Source organism: Monodon monoceros, unplaced genomic scaffold (genome assembly GCF_005190385.1).
Source record: "Monodon monoceros isolate NGI ecotype Baffin Bay Population unplaced genomic scaffold, NGI_Narwhal_1 Super_Scaffold_9, whole genome shotgun sequence".
In the NCBI taxonomy this organism is placed as follows: domain Eukaryota; kingdom Metazoa; phylum Chordata; class Mammalia; order Artiodactyla; family Monodontidae; genus Monodon; species Monodon monoceros.
In genome coordinates this window covers 1091540-1114451 of record NW_021703786.1, presented here as the reverse complement: position 1 = coordinate 1114451, position 22912 = coordinate 1091540, and the positions used below count along the sequence as shown (strand labels likewise).

General features: G+C 38.4%; 1 protein-coding gene across 1 annotated transcript in view; it reads left to right on the top strand.

Moving 5' to 3' along the window:
- The window catches only part of CA10 (carbonic anhydrase 10), a 600481-nt gene that overhangs the window by 83736 nt on the left and 493833 nt on the right, over positions 1–22912 (top strand). The window contains exon 2 of the mRNA XM_029212322.1: positions 17776–17850. Coding sequence (XP_029068155.1) covers positions 17776–17850 — 75 coding nt within the window. The remainder of the gene's footprint in view (positions 1–17775; positions 17851–22912) is intronic.

The window sequence follows — 22912 nt, the reverse complement described above, 5'->3', positions numbered from 1 at the left end:
TCTAGGAGGTGGGTCAAAAAGGATCTTGCTGTGATTTATGTCATAGAGTGTTCTGCCTATGTTTTCCTCTAAGAGTTTGATAGTTTCTGGCCTTACATTTGGGTCTTTAATCCATTTTGAGCTTATTTTTGTGTATGGTCTTAGAGAGTGATCTAATCTCATACTTTTACATGTACCTGCCCAGTTTTCCCAGCACCACTTATTGAAGAGGCTGTCCTTTCTCCACTGTACATTCCTGACTCCTTTATCAAAAACAAGGTGACCATATGTGCATGGGTTTATCTCTGGGCTTTCTATCCTGTTCCATTGATCTATCTTTCAGTTTTTGTGCCAGTACCATGCTGTCTTGATTACTGTAGCTTTGTAGTATAGTCTGAAGTCAGGGAGCCTGATTCTTCCAGCTCCGTTTTTCGTTCTCAAGATTGCTTTGGCTATTCGGGGTATTTTGTGTTTCCATACAAATTGTGAAATTTTTTGTTCTAGTTCTGTGAAAAATGCCAGTGGTAGGTTCATAGGGATTGCATTGAATCTGTAGATTGCTTTGGGTAGTATAGTCATTTTCACAATGTTGATTCTTCCAATCCAAGAACATGGTATATCTCTCCATCTATTTGTATCATCTTTAATTTCTTTCATCACTGTCTTATAATTTTCTGCATACAGATCTTTTGTCTCCTTAGGTAGGTTTATTCCTAGATATTTAATTCTTTTTCTTGCAATAGTAAGTGGGAGTGTTTTCTTAACTTCATTTTCAGATTTTTCATCATTAACGTATAAGAATGTCAGAGATTTCCTTGCATTAATTTTGTATCCTGCTACTTTACCAAATTCATTGATTAGGTCTAGTAGTTTTCTGGTAGCATTTTTAGGATTCTCTATGTATAGTATCATGTTATCTGCAAACAGTGACATCTTTACTTCTTCTTTGCTGATTTGGATTCCTTTTATCTCTTTTTATTCTCTGATTGCTGTGGCTAAAACTTCCAAAACTGTGCTGAATAATAGTGGTGAGAGTGGGCAACCTTGTCTTGTTCCTGATCTTAGTGGAAATAGTTTCATTTTTTCACCATTGAGGATGATGTTGGCTGTGGGTTTGTCATATATGGCCTTTATTATGTTGAGGAAAGTTCCCTCTATGCCTACTTTCTGCAGGATTTTTATCATAAATGGGTGTTGAATTTTGTTGAAAGCTTTCTCTGCCTCTATTGAGATGATCATATGGTTTTTCACCTTCAATTTGTTAATATTGTGTATCACGTTGATTGATTTGCATATATTGAAGAATCCTTGCATTCCTGGAATAAACTCCACTTGATCATGGTGTATGATCCTTTTAATGTGCTGTGGGATTCTGTTTGCTAGTATTTTGTTGAGGAGTTTTGCATCTATGTTCATCAGTGATATTGGCCTGTAGTTTTCTTTCTTTGTGACATCTTTGTCTGGTTTTGGTATCAGGGTGATTATGGCTTCATAGAATGTGCTTGGGAGTGTTCCTCCCTCGGCTATACCTTGGAAGATTTTGAGAAGGATAGGTGTTAGCTCTTCTCTAAATGTTTGATAGAATTCGCCTCTGAAGCCATCTGGTCCTGGGCTTTTGTTTGTTGGAAGATTTTAAAGCACAGTTTCAAGTTCAGTGCTTGTGATTGGTCTGTTCATATTTTCTCTTTCTTCCTGGTTCAGTCTCAGCAGGTTGTGCATTTCTAAGAATTTGTCCATTTCTTCCAGGTTGTCCATTTTATTGGCATAGGGTTGCTTGTAGCAATCTCTCATGATCCTTTGTATTTCTGTAGTGTCAGTTGTTACTTCTCCTTTTTCATTTCTAATTCTATTGATTTGAGTCTTCTCCCTTTTTTTCTTGATGAGTCTGGCTAATGGTTTATCAATTTTTTTATCTTCTCAAAGAACCAACTTTTAGTTTTATTGATCTTTGCTATCATTTCCTTCATTTCTTTTTCATTTATTTCAGATCTGATCTTCATGATTTCTTTTCTTCTGCTAACTTTGGGGTTTTTTTTCTTCTTCTTTCTCTAATTGCTTTAAGTGCAAGTTTAGGTTGTTTATTTGAGATGTTTCCTGTTTCTTAAGGTAGGATTGTATTGCTTTTAACTTCCCTCTTAGAACTGCTTTTGCTGCATCCCATAGGTTTTGGGCTGTCATGTCTCCTTTGTCATTTGTTTCTAGGTATTTTTTAATTTCCTCTTTGATTTCTTCAGTGATCACTTCGTTATTAAGTAGTGTATTGTTTAGCCTCCATGTGTTTGTATTTTTTACAGATCTTTTCCTGTAATTGATATCTAGTCTCATAGCATTGTGGTAGGAAAAGATACTTGATACGTTTTCAATTTTCTCAAATTTACCAAGGCTTGATTTGTGACCCAAGATATGATCTGTCCTGGAGAATGTTCCATGAGCACTTGAGAAAAGTGTGTATTCTGTTGTTTTTGGATTGAATGTCCTATAAATATCAATTAAGTCCATCTTGTTTAATGTATCATTTAAAACTTGTGTTTCCTTATTTATTTTCATTTTGGTTGATCTGTCCATTGGTGAAAGTGGGGTGTTAAAGTCCTGTAGTGTGATTGTGTTACTGTTGAGTTCCTCTTTTATGGCTGTTAGTATTTGCCTTATGTATTGAGGTGCTCCTATGTTGACTGCATAAATATTTACAATTGTTATCTCTTCTTCTTGGATCGATTCCTTGATCATTATGTAGTGTCCTTCTTTGTCTCTTGTAATAGTCTTTATTTTACAGTCTATTTTGTCTGATATGAGAATTGCTACTCCAGCTTTCTTTTGATTTCCATTTGTATGGAATATCTTTTTCCATCCCCTCACTTTCAGTCTGTATGTGTCCCTAGGTCTGAAGTTGATCTCTTCTAGACAGCATGTATATGTTTTTGTATCCATTCAGCCAGTCTGTGTCTTTTGGTGGGAGCATTTAATCCATTTACATTTAAGGTAATTATCGATGTGTATGTTCCTATTCCCATTTTCTTAATTCTTTTGGGTTTATTATTGTAGGTCTTTTCCTTCTCTTGTGTTTCTTGCCTAGAGTCGTTCCTTTAGCATTTGTTGTGAAGCTGGTTTGGTGGTGCTGCACTCTCTCAGCTTTTGCTTGTCTGTAAAGGTTTTAATTTCTCCATCAAATCTTAATGAGATCCTTGCTGGGTAGAGCAATCTTGGTTGCAGGTTTTTCTCCTTCATCACTTTAAATATGTCCTGCCACACCCTTCTGGATTGCAGAGTTTCTGCTGAAAGATCAGCTGTTAACCTTATGGGGATTCCCTTGTAAGTTATTTGTTGTTTTTCTCTTGCTGCTTTTAATATATTTTCTTTGTATTTAATTTTTGGTAGTTTGATTAATATGTGTCTTTGCGTGTTTCTCCTTGGATTTATCCTGTATGGGACTCTGTGCTTCCTGGACTTGATTAACTATTTCCCATATTAGGGAAGTTTTCAACTGTAGTCTCTTCAAATATTTTCTCAGTCCTTTTCTTTTCCTCTTCTTCCTCTGGGACCCTATAATTCGAATGTTGGTGTGTTTAACGGTGTCCCAGAGGTCTCTGAGACTGTCCTCAGTTCTTTTCATTCTTTTTTCTTTATTCTGCTCTGCAATAGTTATTTCCACTATTTTATCTTCCAGGTCACTTATGTGTTCTTCTGCCTCAGTTATTCTGCTATTGATCCCTTCTAGAGTATTTTTAATTCCATTTATTGTGTTGTTTATCATTGCTTATTTCATCTTTAGTTCTTCTAGGTCCTTGTTAAATGTTTCTTGCATTTTTTCTATTCTATTTCCAAGATTTTGGATCATCTTTACTATCATTATTCTGAATTCTTTTTCAGGTAGACTGCCTATTTCCTCTTTATTTTTTAGGTCTCATGGGTTTTTACCTTGCTCCTTCATCTGCTGTGTGGTTTTCTGTCTTCTTATTTTTCTTATCTTACTGTGTTTGAGGTCTTCTTTTTGCAGGCTGTAGTTTCGTAGTTCCCCTTGTTTTTGGTGTCTGTCCCCAGTGGCGAAGGTTGGTTCAGTGTGTTATATAGGCTTCCTGGTAGAGGGGACTAGTGCCTGTGTTCTGGTGGATGAGGCTGGATCTTGTCTTTCTGGTAGGCAGGTCCACGTGTGGTGGTGTGTTTTGGGGTGTCTGTGGCCTTATTATGATTTTAGGGAGCCTCTCTGCTAATGGGTGGGGTTGTGTTACTGTCTAGATAGTTGTTTGTCATAGGGTGTCCAGCACTGTAGCTTGCTGATCGTTGAGTGAAGCTGGGTCTTGATGTTGGGATGGAGATCTCTGGGAGATTTTCGCCATTTGATATTACATGCAGCTGGGAGGTCTCTTGTGGACCAGTGTCCTGATGTTGACTCTCCCACCTCAGAGGCACAGCACTGACTTCTGGCTGGAGCACCAAGAGACTTTCATCTGCACAGCTCTGAATATTAAAATGAAAAATAGTTATTAAGAAAAAAATGTTTTTAAAGTAAAACAAACAAACAAAAAACTGATCGACAGAACCCTAGGACCAATGGTGAAAGCAAAAAGCTTTAGAGACATCTCTCACAGAAGCATACACATACACACTCACAAAAAGAGGAAAAGGGGAAAAAATAATATATCTTGCTCTTAAAGACCACCTCAATTTGGGATGATTCCTTGTCTATTCAGGTATTCCACAGATGCAGGGTACATCAATTTGATTGTGGAGATTTAATCCACTGCTCCTGAGGCTGCTGGGAGAAATTTCCCTTTCTCTTTTTTGTTCGCACAGCTCCCGGGTATCAGCTTTGGATTGGCCCCGCCTCTGTGTGTAGGTCGCCTGAGGACATCTGTTCTTCGCTCAGACAGTACGGTGTTAAAGGAGCCCCTGATTTGGGGGCTCTGGCTCAGTCAGGCCGGGAGGGAGGGAGGGTTACGGATGTAAGGCAAGCCTGTGGCAGCAGAGGTCAGCGTGACATTGCACCAGTCCAAGGCGTGCTGGGCATTCTCACGGGGAAATTGTCTCAGGATCACGGGACCCTGGAAGTGGTGGGCTGCACAGGCTCCCAGGAGGGGAGGTGTGGATAGTGACATGTGTTCACACACATCCTTCTTGTTGGTGGCAGCAGCAGCCTTAGCGTCTCATGCCCGTCTCTGGGGTCTGCGCTGTTACCCCTGGCTCGTGCCCATCGTTGGAGCTCCTTTAAGCAGTGTTCTTAATCCCCTCTCCTCACGCACCAGGTAACAAAGAGGCAATAAAAAGTCTCTTGCCGGGGTGGAAATCTTGATTTAGGTTAGACAACACACATACATCATGAAATTTTCATCAGTATGTGGCTGATCTGATATGAATGTAAGTGGCTTTACAGTCAGAGTCTTCAAAATGGTTAAAGCAATATGTGGCAAAGACTGCTATGTGTAAAAATGACCATATAATTTGTCATCTAAACTAGGACATTTTTGAGAGCTGAAGAGAGCACTGTTTATATTTATATTGAGAAAGGTTAACTAGGAATATCCTTGGCAAGTCAGAAGTTATAGTCACCCTAGCTACATATTATCCAAGACATATTTGGTCCATCTTAGAGGAATGGGAAATTTTCAGACTTTCTTCAGTATCACTGTTACTGAACTCAAGTTTGGGTGTTCACCACTGGAAAGCCAATATTCAAGAGACACGTGTTGGTTAGAAAGGAAAGCTTGCTTTATTCAGGAGGTTGGCAACCTGGGAAGGCAGACTCATGTCCAAAAACCAATTCCTAAAATTCTGCTCGATCATGAAAGTTTTTAAAGGAAGACTCATTTGGGGAGGGGGTCAGAGTTTTTGTTATCCTCCACTGTGTGCAGACTTTCTTCTGATTGGCTTATGGTGAGGTAGGAGGGCAGTGCTCCAGCAATCTTGTGCTCAGCCTGAAGTTATCCTCCTCCACCTCGCTGGGGGCCTTATTTCCTACAGAAGAACTCAAAGGTATTGTTATGTATATTCCTTAAGGAGGAACCAGGACCCTGTCCCAGAGCTGCACTATTGTTTCTTGCCTGCACCTTTGTTTCTGCATTCCCTCCCTTCCCTGTTAAGCAACTGTTGAATCTGCCCTTTGAAAATCAGGGAAGGTCAAGGAGGCTGAATGAAGTCTATTTCCAACAAATAAGAAGTGGGGAACACAGAAAGGATTTGTACCTGTGAGGATCCCACAGGGTCCTGCTCTGTTTCATCGCTGTGGGATATGGAGGTTTCTATAAGACTTACCTTCATTCTACCCAGTCAAACACTACTGTGTAGTTCACAGCTGGACAGCATTTCCCTAGTTTCCTTTACATTTAAGTATATTCAGGAAACTAAATTCTAGTCAATGAAATGTGGGAAGAAGTAATGAGTATCCTTTCTAGGTTTATGCCATGAAAACAACTTTTCCCTTCTGGCCTGATGTACGCATCATGGTGGTTTGAATTCATATGTTGCAGAAAGCAGAGCCACAAGGCAGAAAGCCTGGGCCCTGAATTGGAGAGCTGTGCAACAATCAGGAAAACCACTTTGGGATTTTACATATGTGAGAAATAAACTTGTACTACACCATTGAGATATTAGAGTTTACTTTTTGCAGCAGGTAAACTAGCATTATCATCACTTGCATTATCTTAACTAATATATTGCATAAACATTAGCCTCAAATATGTGAAATATATCCTCTTTCTTTCTCATTGAACTGTGAGCCTTTCCAAAATAGTAACCTAGAATAGGTAGTAAAATATCGTGAGTATACTCTAAATATTATTTTTGGATTGAATTGGATTGAATTGAATCATGTTGAATTGGATTGAAAGGAAACGTTATACATAAAATGATAAGAAACTTCAGAGATGCAAAAGCTTTCTTCCAGCTAGAAGGAACATGGACGTTTTCAAGGAGAAAATGGTCTTTGAGCTGATACTTGAAGAATTGAATTACTTTGGATATTCAGTGATGAAAATGATGTTACAGGAAAAATAAGTAGCATGAGCAAATGACACATAAACAAGAGAAGACAGTTTAGTCCAAATAGGACGTAGGGTCAATCAGTGAAAAAAAGTATTTAAATTTACTTCAGTTTAGAAATATTTACTGGACACCTGTTCTGTCAGAATTACAAAGCCATGAAGAGATAATTTAAGAAAATAGTGTATATTGAGCTGGCCAAAAAGTTTGTTTGGGGTTTTCTGTAAAATGTGTAAGATTACAGAAAAACCCGAATGAAATTTTTGGCCAACCCAATACAACAAAGCAGAAGTATATAATACCTTCTTTGAGAGCACAGAGAAATGAATCTCAAAGGAGACTAGAGTGAGTTTTTTTTCTTTTTTTTTTTTTTTTTTTTTTTTTTTTCGGTACGTGGGCCCCTCACTGCTGTGGCCTCTCCCGCTGCAGAGCACAGGCTCCGGACGTGCAGGCTCCGCGGCATATGGGATCTTCCTGGACCGGGGCACGAACCCATGTCCCCTGCATTGGCAGGCGGACTCTCAACCACTGCGCCACTAGGTAAGCCCCTAGAGTGAGTTTTGAAAACATAAGTTAACCACACCCGACAGAGCATGGAAAACATCACTTGCCCATCACTGTGTAACCAAAAGGGAGTCATTGCAGGGTTATCATTGTGATCCTTGAATTATGATCAATGAGTGTGGATATTGTTTTGTACATAGTTGCAAATCATCAAAGAATTTTAAAGGGGCAATGAAAGACATGAGAAAAGCATTGTTTTAGGGAAAGGGGTCTTAATAGTGGGGTAGATGTGGGGACAGCATCAGGGAACATGGAGATAAGATGTACTGTTATTAGGCAGCTGTAATTATTCATTTAAGTAATTATTGAGGACCTCTGTCTAGGTAGTATATAAATGTATAGTAAAAAATAGATTAGAGCTACAGCAGAAGTAGGATCAATGTCTTAATTCCTTGGGTATTGGAGGTGAGTGTGTATCAGTATATGGATTACTGTCAGCAGTGAGTAACAGAAAATACCAAAGAAGGTTTATTTCTCTCTTCTAAATGTAGGCATTCCATCTCCATCTATCTTGTTATTAGAAATGAGGCTTTTGCTTCATAGTTCAGGATGACTACTTGAGCTTTTGCTATCATGTCCACATTCTAGCATCCTGGAAGAGATGAGAAGAGGCATAGCATTTCCCTGTAACATTTCTTGGATGTGCTACATGCTAGCATCTCATTGGCCAGAACTTAAATCACATGTCCACACCTAGCTACAAGAGAGGTAGGAAAATGTAGTCTTTATTCTGAGAAGTCAATGTGCCTTACTAAAAACCAAGCCTTCTCTTGTTAAGGAAGAAGAGGAAAATGAATTATTAGCACTGTCTTTGTCACAGGGGCAAAAGAGAATTGTTGTGATCATGAAGCAATACCTTATCTAGGGGGCTGCTAGAAAGGTTGGACAGAACTAGAATGAAATATCCAGGTGAGGAATATAAATTTTTGAATTATCTTTACTGAAATAGTAGCTGAGATAGGTAGAATGAGCAAATCTTTCCAGCTACAACTGTCCAGATAATTCAAGTTTCAAACTTTTCTTTTGTCTTTGTTACTTAAATAATGGAACTCTAGTTTGGGTCATCTACACAACTCAGATATCCTCATAATTCACTGGCTCTACCACTTATAAAGTATGTGACAGCACCTGTCATATAGTGCATGATAAGCAAATACTGAGTAGATCAGAATTTGAAAGGAGAAAAAGATGTTGAGCTGATGGTATATGAAAAAAAACATAAATGAATAAAACCACTTGGTCTTTTCCTAAGAGTTGCATATGGTCTTATTTCCCACCATGCTGATTCCAATGGGTCATTTTGTCTGCTTTCCCTGCAGCCCCATTGGGCATTGGGCTTTGTCCCAGCAAATAGCACAGGTTACCTGCATGAGTTCCCTGAATCAGTTGTTTTCACAGGTTCCTTGGTGACTATACTTTGACTTGAAAATGTCATGAATGTCATCAGGGGCTTTTGAACTCTCCCTTGGTCAGGGAGGGCTATCTTTTTCCTTCCATGAGTTGGCTCAGGATCTGGAGGATAGAGTGTGCAGATCATGTTTCTTCAGGCCATCATTTTTTTTTTTTTTTTTTAATTTCAACCAGATTCAAGTAAAATTGTACCATAATTCCTGGTTTCTTTTTCTGAGCAATTTTCTACTTTTCGGCTTCTGCCACATTCCCCTTCTGGCATTTGGTTGCACTGCCCCTCCCCCCCTGCCCCATACCACCACGACTAACATCAAATAATTAAAGTAATAGATGTTATATATCAAGCACAAAGTATTGTCTTATATTGACTGTCCTTCTGACAGCACTTCAAGGTAATTATTACCAATTTTCAGGTAAGGACACTGAAGTGTTTTTTTTGGGGACGGGGGTGGGTTGAGCATTTAAAAGATGAAATTGTTTGCTCAAAGTGACACAAAATTCAGTCATAAATTTAGGATTTAGTTACAGGTTACTGTGTACTTTCCATTATTTCACACTGCCTCTCAAAAGACACCAATAGAACAAAAAAATTCACAATTTGTATGGAAACACAAAATACCCCGAATAGCCAAAGCAATCTTGAGAACGAAAAACAGAGCTGGAGGAATCAGGCTCCCTGACTTCAGACTATAGTACAAAGCTACAGTAATCAAGACAGTATGGTACTGGCACTAAAACAGAAAGATCAATGGAACAGGATAGAAAGCCCAGAGGTAAACCCACACACATATGGTCACCTTATCTTTGACAAAGGAGGGAGGAATGTACAGTGGAGAAAGGACAGCCTCTTCAATAAGCGGTGCTGGGAAAACTGGACAGGTACATGTAAAAGTATGAGATTAGATCACTCTCTAAGACCATACACAAAAATAAGCTCAAAATGGATTAAAGACCTAAATGTAAGGCCAGAAACTATCAAACTCTTAGAGGAAAACATAGGCAGAACACTCTATGACATAAATCACAGCAAGATACTTTTTGACCCACCTCCTAGAGCAATGGAAATAAAACCATGGGACCTAATGAAACTTCAAAGCTTTTGCACAGCAAAGGAAACCATAAACAAGACCAAAAGACAACCCTCAGAATGGGAGAAAATATTTGCAAATGAAGCAACTGACAAAAGATTAATCTCCAAAACTTAGAAGCAGCTCATGCAGCTCAATAACAAAAAAACAAACAACCCAATCCAAAAATGGGCAGAAGTCCTAAATAGACATTTCTCCAAAGAAGATATACAGACTGCCAACAAACACATGAAAGAATGTTCAACATCATTAATCATTAGAGAAATGCAAATCAAAACTACAATGAGATATCATCTCACACCAGTCAGAATGGCCATCATCGAAAAATCTAGAAACAATAAATGCTGGAGAGGGTGTGGAGAAAAGGGAACACTCTTGCACTGCTGGTGGGAATGTGAATTGGTACAGCCACTATGGAGAACAGTATGGAGGTTCCTTAAAAAACTAAAAATAGAACTACCATATGACCCAGCAATCCCACTACTGGGCATATACCCTGAGACAACCATAATTCAAAAAGAGTTGTGTACCAAAATATTCATTGCAGCTCTATTTACAATAGCCTGGAGATGGAAACAACCTAAGTGTCCATCATCGGATGAATCTATAAAGAAGATATGGCACATATATACAATGGAATATTACTCAGCCATATAAAGAAACGAAATTGAGCTATTTGTAATGAGGTGGATAGACCTAGAGTCTGTCATATAGAGTGAAGTAGGTCAGAAAGACAAAGACAAATACCATATGCTAACACATATATATGGAAGTTAAGAAAAAAAAATGTCATGAGGAACCTAGGGGTAAGACAGGAACAAAGACACAGACCTACTAGAGAATGGACTTGAGGATATGGGGAGGGGGAAGGGTAAGCTGTGACAAAGTGAGAGAGAGGCATGGACATATATACACTACCAAACGTAAGGTAGATAGCTAGTGGGAAGCAGCTGCATAGCCCAGGGAGATCAGCTCAGTGCTTTGTGACCGCCTGGAGGGGTGGGATAGGGAGGGTGTGAGGGAGGGAGATGCAAGAGGGAAGAGATATGAGAACATATGTATATGTATAACTGATTCACTTTGTTATGAAGCAGAAACTAACACACCATTGTAAAGCAATTATACTCCAATAAAGATGTAAAAAAAAAAAAAAGACACCAGTAATTCTGCTTGTTTCCTTTCATTTCATTTGACTTAGCCTTGCTGAGTTCAAGCTTAAGAGAGATATGAGATTTTAGTCTCATTCAAAGCTATTAGTTGTGATTGCAAGTTATGTGTGAAGTGAGATTAATCCCACAATTGACTAACTCATTGATTTTAGAAATTATCAATTGTTTATCAACTGTGGTTTAAAAGTTGATTTATTATGTTAAAACCATTTTAGTATTCTGAATATAACACATACATTTTCCTTATTGCTATGACTTATGGGAGGCCAGGCGAATCTGGGCATGGACATAAGCTTTTGGGGTCTGAAATTTCATGCATCTTTTAAAACATGAATAGACTTTACTACCAAATTGATCTATAATATTTATGGAAAATGCGTCTATACCTGATTCTAAGATGATAAATAATAGTAAAAAAGTGAAATACAAAATGTGTCCTCACTTTGTTGAAACATTCATCTCATGAATTTGTGTCAGAAGAGAATCATTCATTAGAGAGAACTACAATGCTTCTTGATTAATTGCCTATTTGTCAGAAGTCAAAATTATTTTTAAATGGATTAGCATTATTTTATCATTATTTGTCTGTTACCCAAATATTTTCCTTTAAAAAATAAACACTTACATTACTATGGCAATGCAAACTGCTGTACATTTTGTATGAAGTAAGTTAAATACACTTATGCCTTGTTCTTTGACCCTGATTTTGGTATACGTGCTAAAGAAAGATTCTGAAAGAGGGAGAGCAGGGTATGCTCTGGAATTGAAAAAGTTAATTGCAGTATTCAAACAACCAAATGGCCAATAGGCAGGGAATAATGGGGAAATTATGGCAAATTTACTAAAAGGACCATTATATGCACGTTAAATATAAGAATGGAGAAAACAGGGCTTCCCTGGTGGCGCAGTGGTTGAGAGTCCGCCTGCCGATGCAGGAGACACGGGTTCGTGCCCCGGTCCGGGAAGATCCCACATGCCGCGGAGTGGCTGGGGCCTGTGAGCCATGGCCGCTGAGCCTGCGCGTCCAGAGCCTGTGCTCCCCACTGGGAGAGGTCACAACAGTGAGAGGCCTGCGTACCAAAAAAAAAAAAAAAAAAAAAGAATGGAGAAAACAACCCATGACATAATATTTGGTGAAAGAAGCAGAAAACAAAATTATAGCTACACAGTTACAGAGATTAGAGCTGATCTTTATATCCCCTTTCTTTTGTGTTCTACTATTGTTATTATTTTAGTTACATGGTTCTTAAAGTCTAGGAACTACTTATCATGAAACTTATTTTAGGGAAAAATTGGAGGGGAGTCTTAAGATGGGTATTCCTGTAAAACCCGTGAATAGCATTGCTAAATAGTGCTTTACATGTCTTTCTCCATTCCTAGATTTATTAAGCAAATATTCATTAAATACTGTGCCCAATACACCTATTATATGAGCTGCATTGTAGTAGACAAGGCACACCATTTACCCTTGAGATAGTTTTAGTTTAGTTAGAGAGACAGGGCTATAGGGAAATTACAAATTTAAAATATATGAAGAAATTGTTGTAGCCATGAGAAGACTGAGACATGATAACTAAATGTAATGTGGGATCCTGGATGGCATCCTGGAACAGAAAAAGGACAGTAGGTTAAAAACATAGGAAATCTGAATAAGGCGTGGACTTTAGCTAATAATAATGTGTCAACACTGGATCATTAATTTTGGCAAATGTAGTAATGAAGCAAGTTAGTAATAAAGGAGATAGGTATGGGATATATATGGGAACTCTGTACTATCTTTGTAACATTTCTATAAATCTAAAACTTCTAAAATAGAGAGAGAGAGAGAGAGAGAGAGAGAAAGTAAAATAAAGGAATGGCACAAGACCACTATTTTCTCTCCTGTTTCTTTGTTTTGTCCTACTTTAGTGGCCTCTCCCTCTTAATCTCATTTTGGATTTCCCTCCTTTGTTTAACCTCTAAATATTGAACATTCCAGAGCTCAACTCTTGTGTGCCTTTTGTCCCTCTACATATTTTCACTTTCTTCTTGGTGACCTCTTCTAAACTCATGGTTTTAAATATCATTTATATGTCAAAGAGTCATAAATGTATATCTCCTCTCAACCTCTCCTCAGAACTCCTTTTATATCCAACTGCCTACTTAACAACTCCCCATAATTGCTCACTAGCCTTCTCAAATGGAGATCTTTACTCGACATTTCAAAGCTACTCTTCCCCTAGTATCTCTTGTTATCTCAATATCTGTCAACATCTAGTCACTCAGGACAAAAAAGGTGGAAGTTATCCTTGATTTATGTTCTTTAACTTCCTTCATTCAACTCATCAGCTAGTACTATTCACTCATCTCCTGAAATATACAGAGAAATAAAATATGTGTATATTTTATGCAATATATATAAATATATATATATAGGGTCCATCTACTTCTATTTTCACCAACACTATGCTAGTTGAAACCACCATCATCATTCTTCTGGACTACTACTTAAATCATCAGGCCTCATCTTGACCCTTTCTCCTCATACATCCACTATGGTTCACCCATAATGGCCACATTTATGTTTCTGGGAAAAGCCACTCCTGCCTGCCTTCTTAGGATATTTTAATCCACCTGAAATACTACAGCTGCTGATTTTCTTGAGGTCAGATCTTCTTTGTCATTTAAATTTCAGATTGAGTGTCAAAAATCTGAAAAGGCATCACTGTTACACAATCTAATGTGTCTTTCAAGTCATTCTCTATTACCTCAACTTATTTAATTATACTGCAAAGTATGTTTCTCTATCTAATATTTTTTTATTATTGTTATGATTTAGTCATTGCTATGATCTAAATGATTAGATCAATTCCAGGAATACAAAGCCTAAACAACCTACTACTTTGTGTTTTTTTTAAATTTAATTGTATTAATTTGCAGGTTCTTATTAGTTATTTATTTTATACATGTTGGTGTATATATGTCAATCCCAATCTCCCAATTCATCCCACCACCACCACCACCACCACCACCTCCACTTTCCCCCCTTGGTGTCCATACGTTTGTTCTCTACATCTGTGTTTCTACTTCTGCCTTGCAAATTGTTCATATACAATATTTGTTTTTCTCTTTCTGACTTACTTCACTCTGTGTGACAGTCTCTAGGTCCATCCACATCTCTACAAATGACCCAGTTTCGTTCCTTTTTATGTCTGAGTAGTATTCCAATGTATATATGTACCATATCTTCTTTATCCATTGATCTGTCGATGGGCATTTAGGTCGCTTCCATGACCTTCCTATTGTAAATAGTGCTGCAATAAACATTGGGGTGCATGTGTCTTTTTGAATTATGGTTTTCTTGGGTTTATGCCCAGTAGTGAGATTTCTGGGTCATATGGTAATTCTATTTTTAGTTTTGTAAGGAACATTCATACTGTTCTCCATAGTGGCTGTATCAATTTACATTCCCACCAACAGTGTAAGAGGGTTCCCTTTTCTCCACACCCTCTCCAGGATTTGTTGTTTGTAGATTTTCTGATGATGCCCATTCTAACTGGTGTGAGGTGATACCTCATTGTAGTTTTGAATTGCATTTCTCTAATAATTAGTGATGTTGAGCAGCTTTTCATGTGTCTTTTGGCCATCTCTATGTCTTCTTTGGAGAAATGTCTATTTAGGTCTTCTCCCCATTTTTGGATTGGGTTGTTTGTTTTATTAATATTGAACTGCATGAGCTGTTCATACATTTTGGAGATTAATCCTTTGTCCATTGATTCATTTGCAAATATTTTTTCTCATCTGAGGGTTGTATTTTTGTTTATGGTTTCCTTTGCTGTGCAAAAACTTTTAAGTTTCATTAGGTCCCATTTGTTTATTTTTGTTTTTATTTCCATTACTCTAGGAGGTGGGTCAAAAAAGATCTTGCTGTGATTTATGTCAAAGAGTGTTCTTCCTATGTTTTCCTCAAAGAGTTTTATAATGTCCAGTCTTACATTTAGGTCTTTAATCCATTTTTTAAAAAACATCTTTATTGGAATATAATTGCTTTACATTGTTGTGTTAGTTTCTGCTGTATAACAAAGTGGATCAGCTATAGTGTACGTATTTCCCCATATCATCTCCCTCTTGTGTCTCCCTCTCACCCTCCATATCTCACTACTCTAGGTGGTCACAAAGCACTGAGCTGTTCTCCATGTACTATGCAGCTGCTTCCCACTAGCTATCTATTTTACATTTGGTGATGTATATATATCAATGTCACTTCGTCCCAGCTTGCTATTCCCCATCCCCGTGTCCTCAAGTCCATTCTCTATGTCTGTGTCTTTATTCCTGTCCTGCCCCTAGGTTCTTTTGAAACAGTTTTTTTTTAAAGATTCCATACATATGTGTTAGCATACGGTATTTGTTTTTCTCTTTCTGACTTACTTCACTCTGTATGACAGATTCTAAGTCCCTCCACCTCACTACAAGTAACTCAATTTCATTTCTTTTTATGGTGAATAATATTCCATTGTATATATGTGCCTCTTATTCTTTATCCATTCTTTTGTCAATGGACACTTAGGTTGCTTCCGTTTCCTGGCTATTATAAATAGTGCTGCAATGAACATTGTGATACATGACTCTTTTGCATTATTGTTTTCTCAGGGTTTATTCTTCTTATAGTTTAATTCAGAGGTTTTTTGCATTTTTGTGTCTCCTTCCAGTAGAATGTAAGTTTTTGGAAAATAGCAACTTTGTATTCTTGATTCTTAGAACACTACCTGACAATCACAGGACCTCAATAAATGTTTCAAGTGACAAATAATCAGTGGACACTAAAGTCCTGAAATTTAGGGAGAGGAGGGGCTACAGTGGAGGCAGAATGATAGGAGAAATTTACTGAAAGGAGTGAGAACTTGTAAGGCTTTGAGGATTGAGTAAGACTAGTCAATAAGTAGATAAAGATGGAATTCCAGAAAAAAAAAAAAAAAAGAGTAGAACAAAGGTGTGGAGAGAGCAATAAACATGGTCTCCTTGAGAAAAGCAGGTGAACAGAAATTTTGTGAAGATTATGACATCAGAATTTGTGGCAAATCCAAATTGCAGAGATTCTTGGAATCAGCAATGTTAGTAACTTTCCTTCTGTTGATTTTCAGCTCCAGCTACCTTTGAGCCTTTTAACCATGATCTCATTCTAAGTCTTTTGAGTGAAAGTAATATACGCTGCTCCATCACCATTTTTTTCTTTCTTTATTTCCCAATGCAAATTTTGATGTCAGCTTGCTTGGGTCTGGCCCAGCGTGTAAGGTGATTCTAGGTTATACCCGTCTTCTGTGGTTGGAACTGCCACAACAACTAAAAGGAGTATAAAACTGAAATAGTTTTTCCTTACTATCAAAAGAAGGGCCTTTGCTATGTGTATTTCATCATCGGACAGTGATGACAGCATTTATTGTCAACACAATTTTTTTTATTAGACAGCTGGATTTTTCCCAGGGGCTGGTTGCACATCAAGTAAGGAAATCCAAATCCACAGACAAAGAGAAGCAGAGAACACAGTGGAAAATAAGGCTGCTTTCTGTTCACCCGTTTGTTCTGAGAAATTCTTAGCCAGCTCTCCACCCACTGGAAATCAGATGTAAACAACAAGATGATTATTGACGATCTGGCTGGGAGACGTTAAAATGGAAATGCAGTGCTTATCTTGGTGCTCTAGCTCAGATAAACTACTGTAGTAGTATAGCAGAACTTTAAATGAGGTGCCTTTTAAATGTGCTGCCCTGTCTTTCCAAATTGCCAAGCAGTAGGTAGCCAGACTGGGAATTTGAAAACATATTATGTAAAATGTCTTTATTTTCTTCAATTCTAGCCTGTATTCAGTTCTAGCCTATATTTTGTAATTGATGGGCATCAAGTGGGCCCTGCTTAGGCTGACTGATTTTTGCAGGGTGAATCTGGATCATTCACAATGCATGTTAAAGAAAGCTAATGAAAACTCTACAGTTCCATCATTATAATAGACTTGATTCAGACGGTCTAATTATCTTGCTGCCTGCTAAAATCTTAAATAATTCCACATCTGAGTGGATGGGGTAGTTGAAGAAACAATGATTGGAGATGAAGAGAGAACAGAAAGTTTTGCAACTCTCTTCATGGAACAGAGGCTTTCAGTGATACTTTTGTCAGTTGCAGTACTCAACTATCCAGGGGCTTCTTTTTCCTTCTTCCTTTTAAATGATGTTTCTTGAATTGATGCTTCAGTCAGACTGATAGGTATTCCTTATACGGATGTGTGTGTGTATATGTGTATAGGGAGAGGTAAAGAAAAGAGGTGAGATAGAGGTAGAGATAAGTGACAGGGCAATTCAAATAGGCTTAAATACATACTTACTATTTCTCATCAGTAGAAATATCCTGAGTGTTTTTTATAAAACTTTATGACAGTATATTTACAGGTTAATAATCAGTTTGAAAATAACGAGGTGGTAGGCTGCTGTTACAGTTTGTACTATGACTTATGGGTAGAAAAGAATTATTTTATGTATAGTCAGTCTTCTTTCTTGGACAACATGGACACAGTACTTCTCTGCTTTCATCTTAGTCTGTTTTCTCTTTTGTTTTTACTTTAGCTCAACAGAACTCACCAAAAATCCATGAAGGCTGGTGGGCATACAAGGAGGTGGTCCAGGGAAGCTTTGTCCCAGGTAAATGCACATTTATTACTTTATTTTTAAGAAAATAATTTGAGTGAAATGTAGTATTATTTCCAGAATTTTGCATTTGCTACATGGCATGGAATGTATTGCAAAACGCATCATAGTCTGACTTATGTGTTAGATGAATCCTCCATCAAGAGAAAGTTTATTAAGTGAGTGGTAATTTAACCAAGACTACGTTTTTCCATCTGAGCTTACATCTTAATGTCCTTCCATCTACAGGTGGCTGTGTCAGGGAGAGGGCAATGCAAGAGTCGGGGTTGAGGTTCTGTATGCTAAAATTTGGTTGAGAAAGAGTGATTTTTTAATGTTAATGAAACAGGAAGTCTGAAAACTAGCAATGAGGCTTGCTGGGATACACGCCGTCTCTGATGTCACTTCAGTAGCATTCACGGTCAGGACTTAGCAGATTGGGCCAAATACCAGGTAAAAAAATCATAGGTAAAGTGGATGTTTTCAGCATGGGAGGAGAGAACTGAAGACAGGTTAAAGCCAGAAACATACCATAACATTAGTTTTGAGACAAGGTGGAGTGTCGTTGTCTTCCCCCACTACTCTTATCCCAATTATAGTCCTCAGTCTTCTGCTGCTTCAAGATTGTAGGGAAAGAGGAAAGAGAAAGAGCATGAATGTTAAAGAGAAGGATGGAAGGGAAGGCAGGTGAGATATTTCAAAGTATTTTTAACTGCTTATATGTGAGAGGGTAAGAGATAAAGCTCTCAAAAGGAGTCAATGTGGGGTTCCAAATCAGGCAATGAAAACAGGGGTCAAGTGTCAGTTGAGGTCTTTGTAGTTAGTGGCAGGTGGGAAGAGCGATGCCCCCAGGTCACCTGGTTCATTCTTGGGTGCTATGTCTTCTTTTCCTGTTCTTCTGTATAGTTCATTATATCATCTGTGCAGAGCTAAGCAAGTTGCTAAACTCCTCTGAGCATCACTTTTTTCATTTGTATTGTGGGACATAAATACGTACCTTTGAAGCTTTTCATTAAGAGGAAAGCAGGCATGGTGAGAGAGAGTGAATGACCCAGGGAAAAGCCAGTTGACTGCCGAATAGTTTCATAAATTGGTATTATTAACTTGATAAATTTATTATGATACATTTATGTCTTGGCCCAGTGGGCATAGAAACTGGGCTTGATTAATTCACCCAGGTATGATCAAGCTTCTAATAATATTCTTGTAATAATTTAATTGACACAGATGTGTTCATATGGCATGATATAGATATATAACATTTTATACTTACAATTGGGGGCATCCCTTTCCAATCGATAGAAGGTTGTGTATTTTTTTCTGAGGAATCTTCTTCTCATATTCAAGACATCCCAGAAATTACATTTATAATAATATTTTTATGCTTTGTGAATATTAAATTAGAGCAACAAAGGGCATTCTGCCAGATTATAAATCTTGCTAAACTAGTGATATTCTCCATAGTGACTGAAATGCTCATGGATAATACTGGATACATTCTGGAAAATTTTGCTTTTCTGCTCCACAGTTTTTTGACTTGTTCCCCTCTGTTGACACATTCTTCCTTTACATGTACTTAAGTCCCTATTTTGAGTTTGTTGTTGCTTCTAAGACAACCGCAGGAAAGAAGTTTTATCTTTCCTTTATATGCTGATTTAAAAGAATTTAAGTTTCCCTTATTTCAAGTTTTAAATGAGGTAATATGTATAAAACCATCTATATGGGAACAAGTAAGGTGTGGATTTATGAGCATGAACTCTGGAGTTGGACAGACCTGGAGCTGAGTCTGGGCTCTATGGCTTCCTTCTGGTAGAACTGTCAGCAAGTCACCTACCAACTCTCATTCCCCCAGGTTCTTCCTCTGTTAGAATGAAGATAAGGACCAAATCATCCTCACAAAGTTTTGTGACGATTAAATTGCATAATGTAGGTAAAGTGTCTGGTGCATCGTGTGAGTCAGTACCTGTAATGCTGTTGGCATTACTATCATTATTTTATCATGACAACATAACTGGATATTTGATACTTCTCTGTTTGAGAAAGGAAGAGAACTGTAAATTTAAAAATGTAATCATGCAAGTGAGGGTCTCTCATGATGCTAGAACATGGAAGGTGCTTAGTAAATGTTCCTTGAATTTGTAAGCTCAAAGTGTCTCCATACAGTGACCGCTGGAGAGGAAACTTCATCATTCTCTAGATTTAACAGTCCCAAAATTCTTTGGCTTCTTGGTAAAGAAGACTGGTATCTGATAATCTCAATTCCTAAACTTTTGGGAATTTCAGATGTCTTTAAAAAGATAAGAGTCATGAGAATTTGTGAATTAAGTAATTGGACCTTAGGCTGTAACATCTCACAGACTCCAGATGACCCACTTTATCTGAATTGGTGCTTAGGCCAATGGTCCCTTTTTCTCTCATTATCATTACTGAATATAAGGTTAAGAATGTTCTTTACTTTGCCCTGGGATTTTTTTCATATCATCGATGTGTAAAAGAGAAGAGAATCTCTTATGACTAGATTATTTGGACAAGTTTTATTGTCCCATGAGCTTTTACTAGAGTGTCCATAAATAATTATCAGTTGACATAATAGTTGTGAATCTGTTACCTTAACAAAGCTTGTAGTAGATAAAAATACATGATTTCTACAGTGATGGCAAACACAAGGTTGATTTAGTGTCAGAATAGCCCACTTTGGTCAGTTCAATAGTACTTAAGGAGTAGCCACCTGATACTGAGCACATGTGTGGGACTGTTGATAAAGAGCTAACTGATACATAGTTCTTATACAAGGATAAACCCACAGTCTAAAGAGGAAATAAAGCGATAAACCCATGACTTAGTATAAGGGCTGTAAGAGGGTTTATAAGACATATAAAGGAGGCCATAAAGCGTTGGGATTCAGCCTGCCTGGTGTTTAACAGATTTTGTTGTTTACTTGCTTAAATCTGTATCTTCATCCAGCATCACCCATAACCACCATCTGCCTTACAGACAGAGCACCAATTTTATTTGGGTGTTTACCTCCACATGGTCATGTGCTCAGGGAAGGAGACCTTCCCAGCCCCAGAAGGTTACTCTTGGCTATATCTATACCATGGTGATTTCAGCCTCTTTTTTTGACAGTGATTGATTTAGACGTCATGATGGCTACTTTTATGTGTCAACTTGGCTGACCCACAGTACCCAGATATCTGATCAAACATTATTCTAGACTTTTCTGTGAAGATATTTTTAAAATGAGATTAGCATTTATACTGGTAGACTCTGAGTAAAGCAGATTACTCTCCATAATGTTGGTGGGCCTCATGCAATCAGTTGTGGGCCTTAAGAGAAAAAGGCTGAGGGAACTTGTGTTTCCAGAAGTTTTTGGCCTTCAGCTGCAACATCAACTGGGCCTCCAGGCTGCTGGCCTACCTTGAAAATTTCAGATTTGTCCGTCTCCATAATCATGTGAGCCCATTCCTTAAAATAAATTTCTCTCTCTGAAGACCCCCCCCCACACACACACAAACACACACATTCTATTGGTTCTGTTTCTCTGGAACACCCTGACTAATACACTAACACAGATATGAACATATGATAAATAGTTCTCTCCATCACTTGTGAGGGGAGTCCACTGAAAAAACTTGGGAACAAAAGCCACACTAAAGATGGCAGAACAGAAAGTTGGAAAGAACCAAGATCTTTTATGGGCCACTTGAGTATTGAATTAACCATGGAACTGCCTCAGCATTTTTTTTCTTGAGATAAAAAAAACATCTTGTTGTTGGAGCCACTTTGAGTCAGGCTTTCTGTTACTTGCAGCCCAAAAAATTCCTCAAGAGTCACATTTCTCAGTACAGAGCAGAAGGAACGAAGGAAGTCTTGGGTCTTTACAATCTTCAGGATTATTCAAAGTGGATAAGGAGAAGAATGTGAGGATTATCAGGATAAACAGCACTGGCAAAGAGGAGTGAAAATTCACTGTGGGTTTGGGGAACGCTGGGTACCTCTGAGTCTCTAAAAGGCAGGGTACACGATAAGATGTGATGAATGAGGAGACCAACAAGGTCATCAGGGGCCATGCTGTTAAATTCTTTGTGTTCCATGTTCAAGAGCTTAGGCACAGCTTTTTGGTTGTTTTGTTTTGTTCTGTTTTTTAAATAGAGGGATTATAAGACATTTTAAAGCTCTGGAGTGACACAATCAAATGTAAATTTTAAAAAGCCAGCTATGAGCCAAATGGCCATGGACATGACAATTACACATATTTACAGTGTAGCTATTGATGAAAAAGACCAGAAGACTAGCATAAAAGATATACAACTAAAGGTGTAAAGAAGGAACCACAACCGGACAGGTAAAAGGGTCAGAGAAGCAGTATAGTCGAGACCCATACACCCAGGTGGGCCATCCACAAATGGGAGGATAATTATAGTTGCAAGGAGCATGGGATCCAAGCCCCACACTGGGCTCCCCAGCCTGGGGGTTCTGCACCATGAAGATGAGCCCCCAGAATGTTTGGCTTTGAAAGCCATCAGGGCTTACTTTTGGGAGAGTCAGAGGGCTGTGGGAAATAGAGACTCCACTCTTAAAAGGTCCACACAAAATCTCACACACTGCAGGACCCAGGAAAGAAGCAGTAATTTGAAAGGATTCTGGGTCATACCAACTTGCTGATCTTAGAGAGTCTCCTGGAGAGACAGAGGGTAACTGGAGCTCATCCTGGGAATATAGACACCGGTGGAAGTCATTTTGGGGATCTTGTTCTACCACAGTTACACTGATTCTGGCAAGCACTATTTTGGAGTCCTTTCTGTAGCTTATTAGTGCTGGAACTGTCCTCACCCACCAACAGGGTGGCTGCCTTAAAGCCCCCTGAGCCCACAGCCATTCCAGAACCCAGCTTTTACACCAGAGGGCCCAGGACCCAGCATAAATAGCTCCGGACCAGCCTCACCAACCAGTGGACAGGCACCAACTCTGAGACCCCCTGGGCCCTGCAGCCAGAGACCCTGGGACCTGGATCCACCCACTAGCCCCAGGAACTCCTGGAGCTTTGAAATCAACCACTTTGTGACCCAGCCCTGCC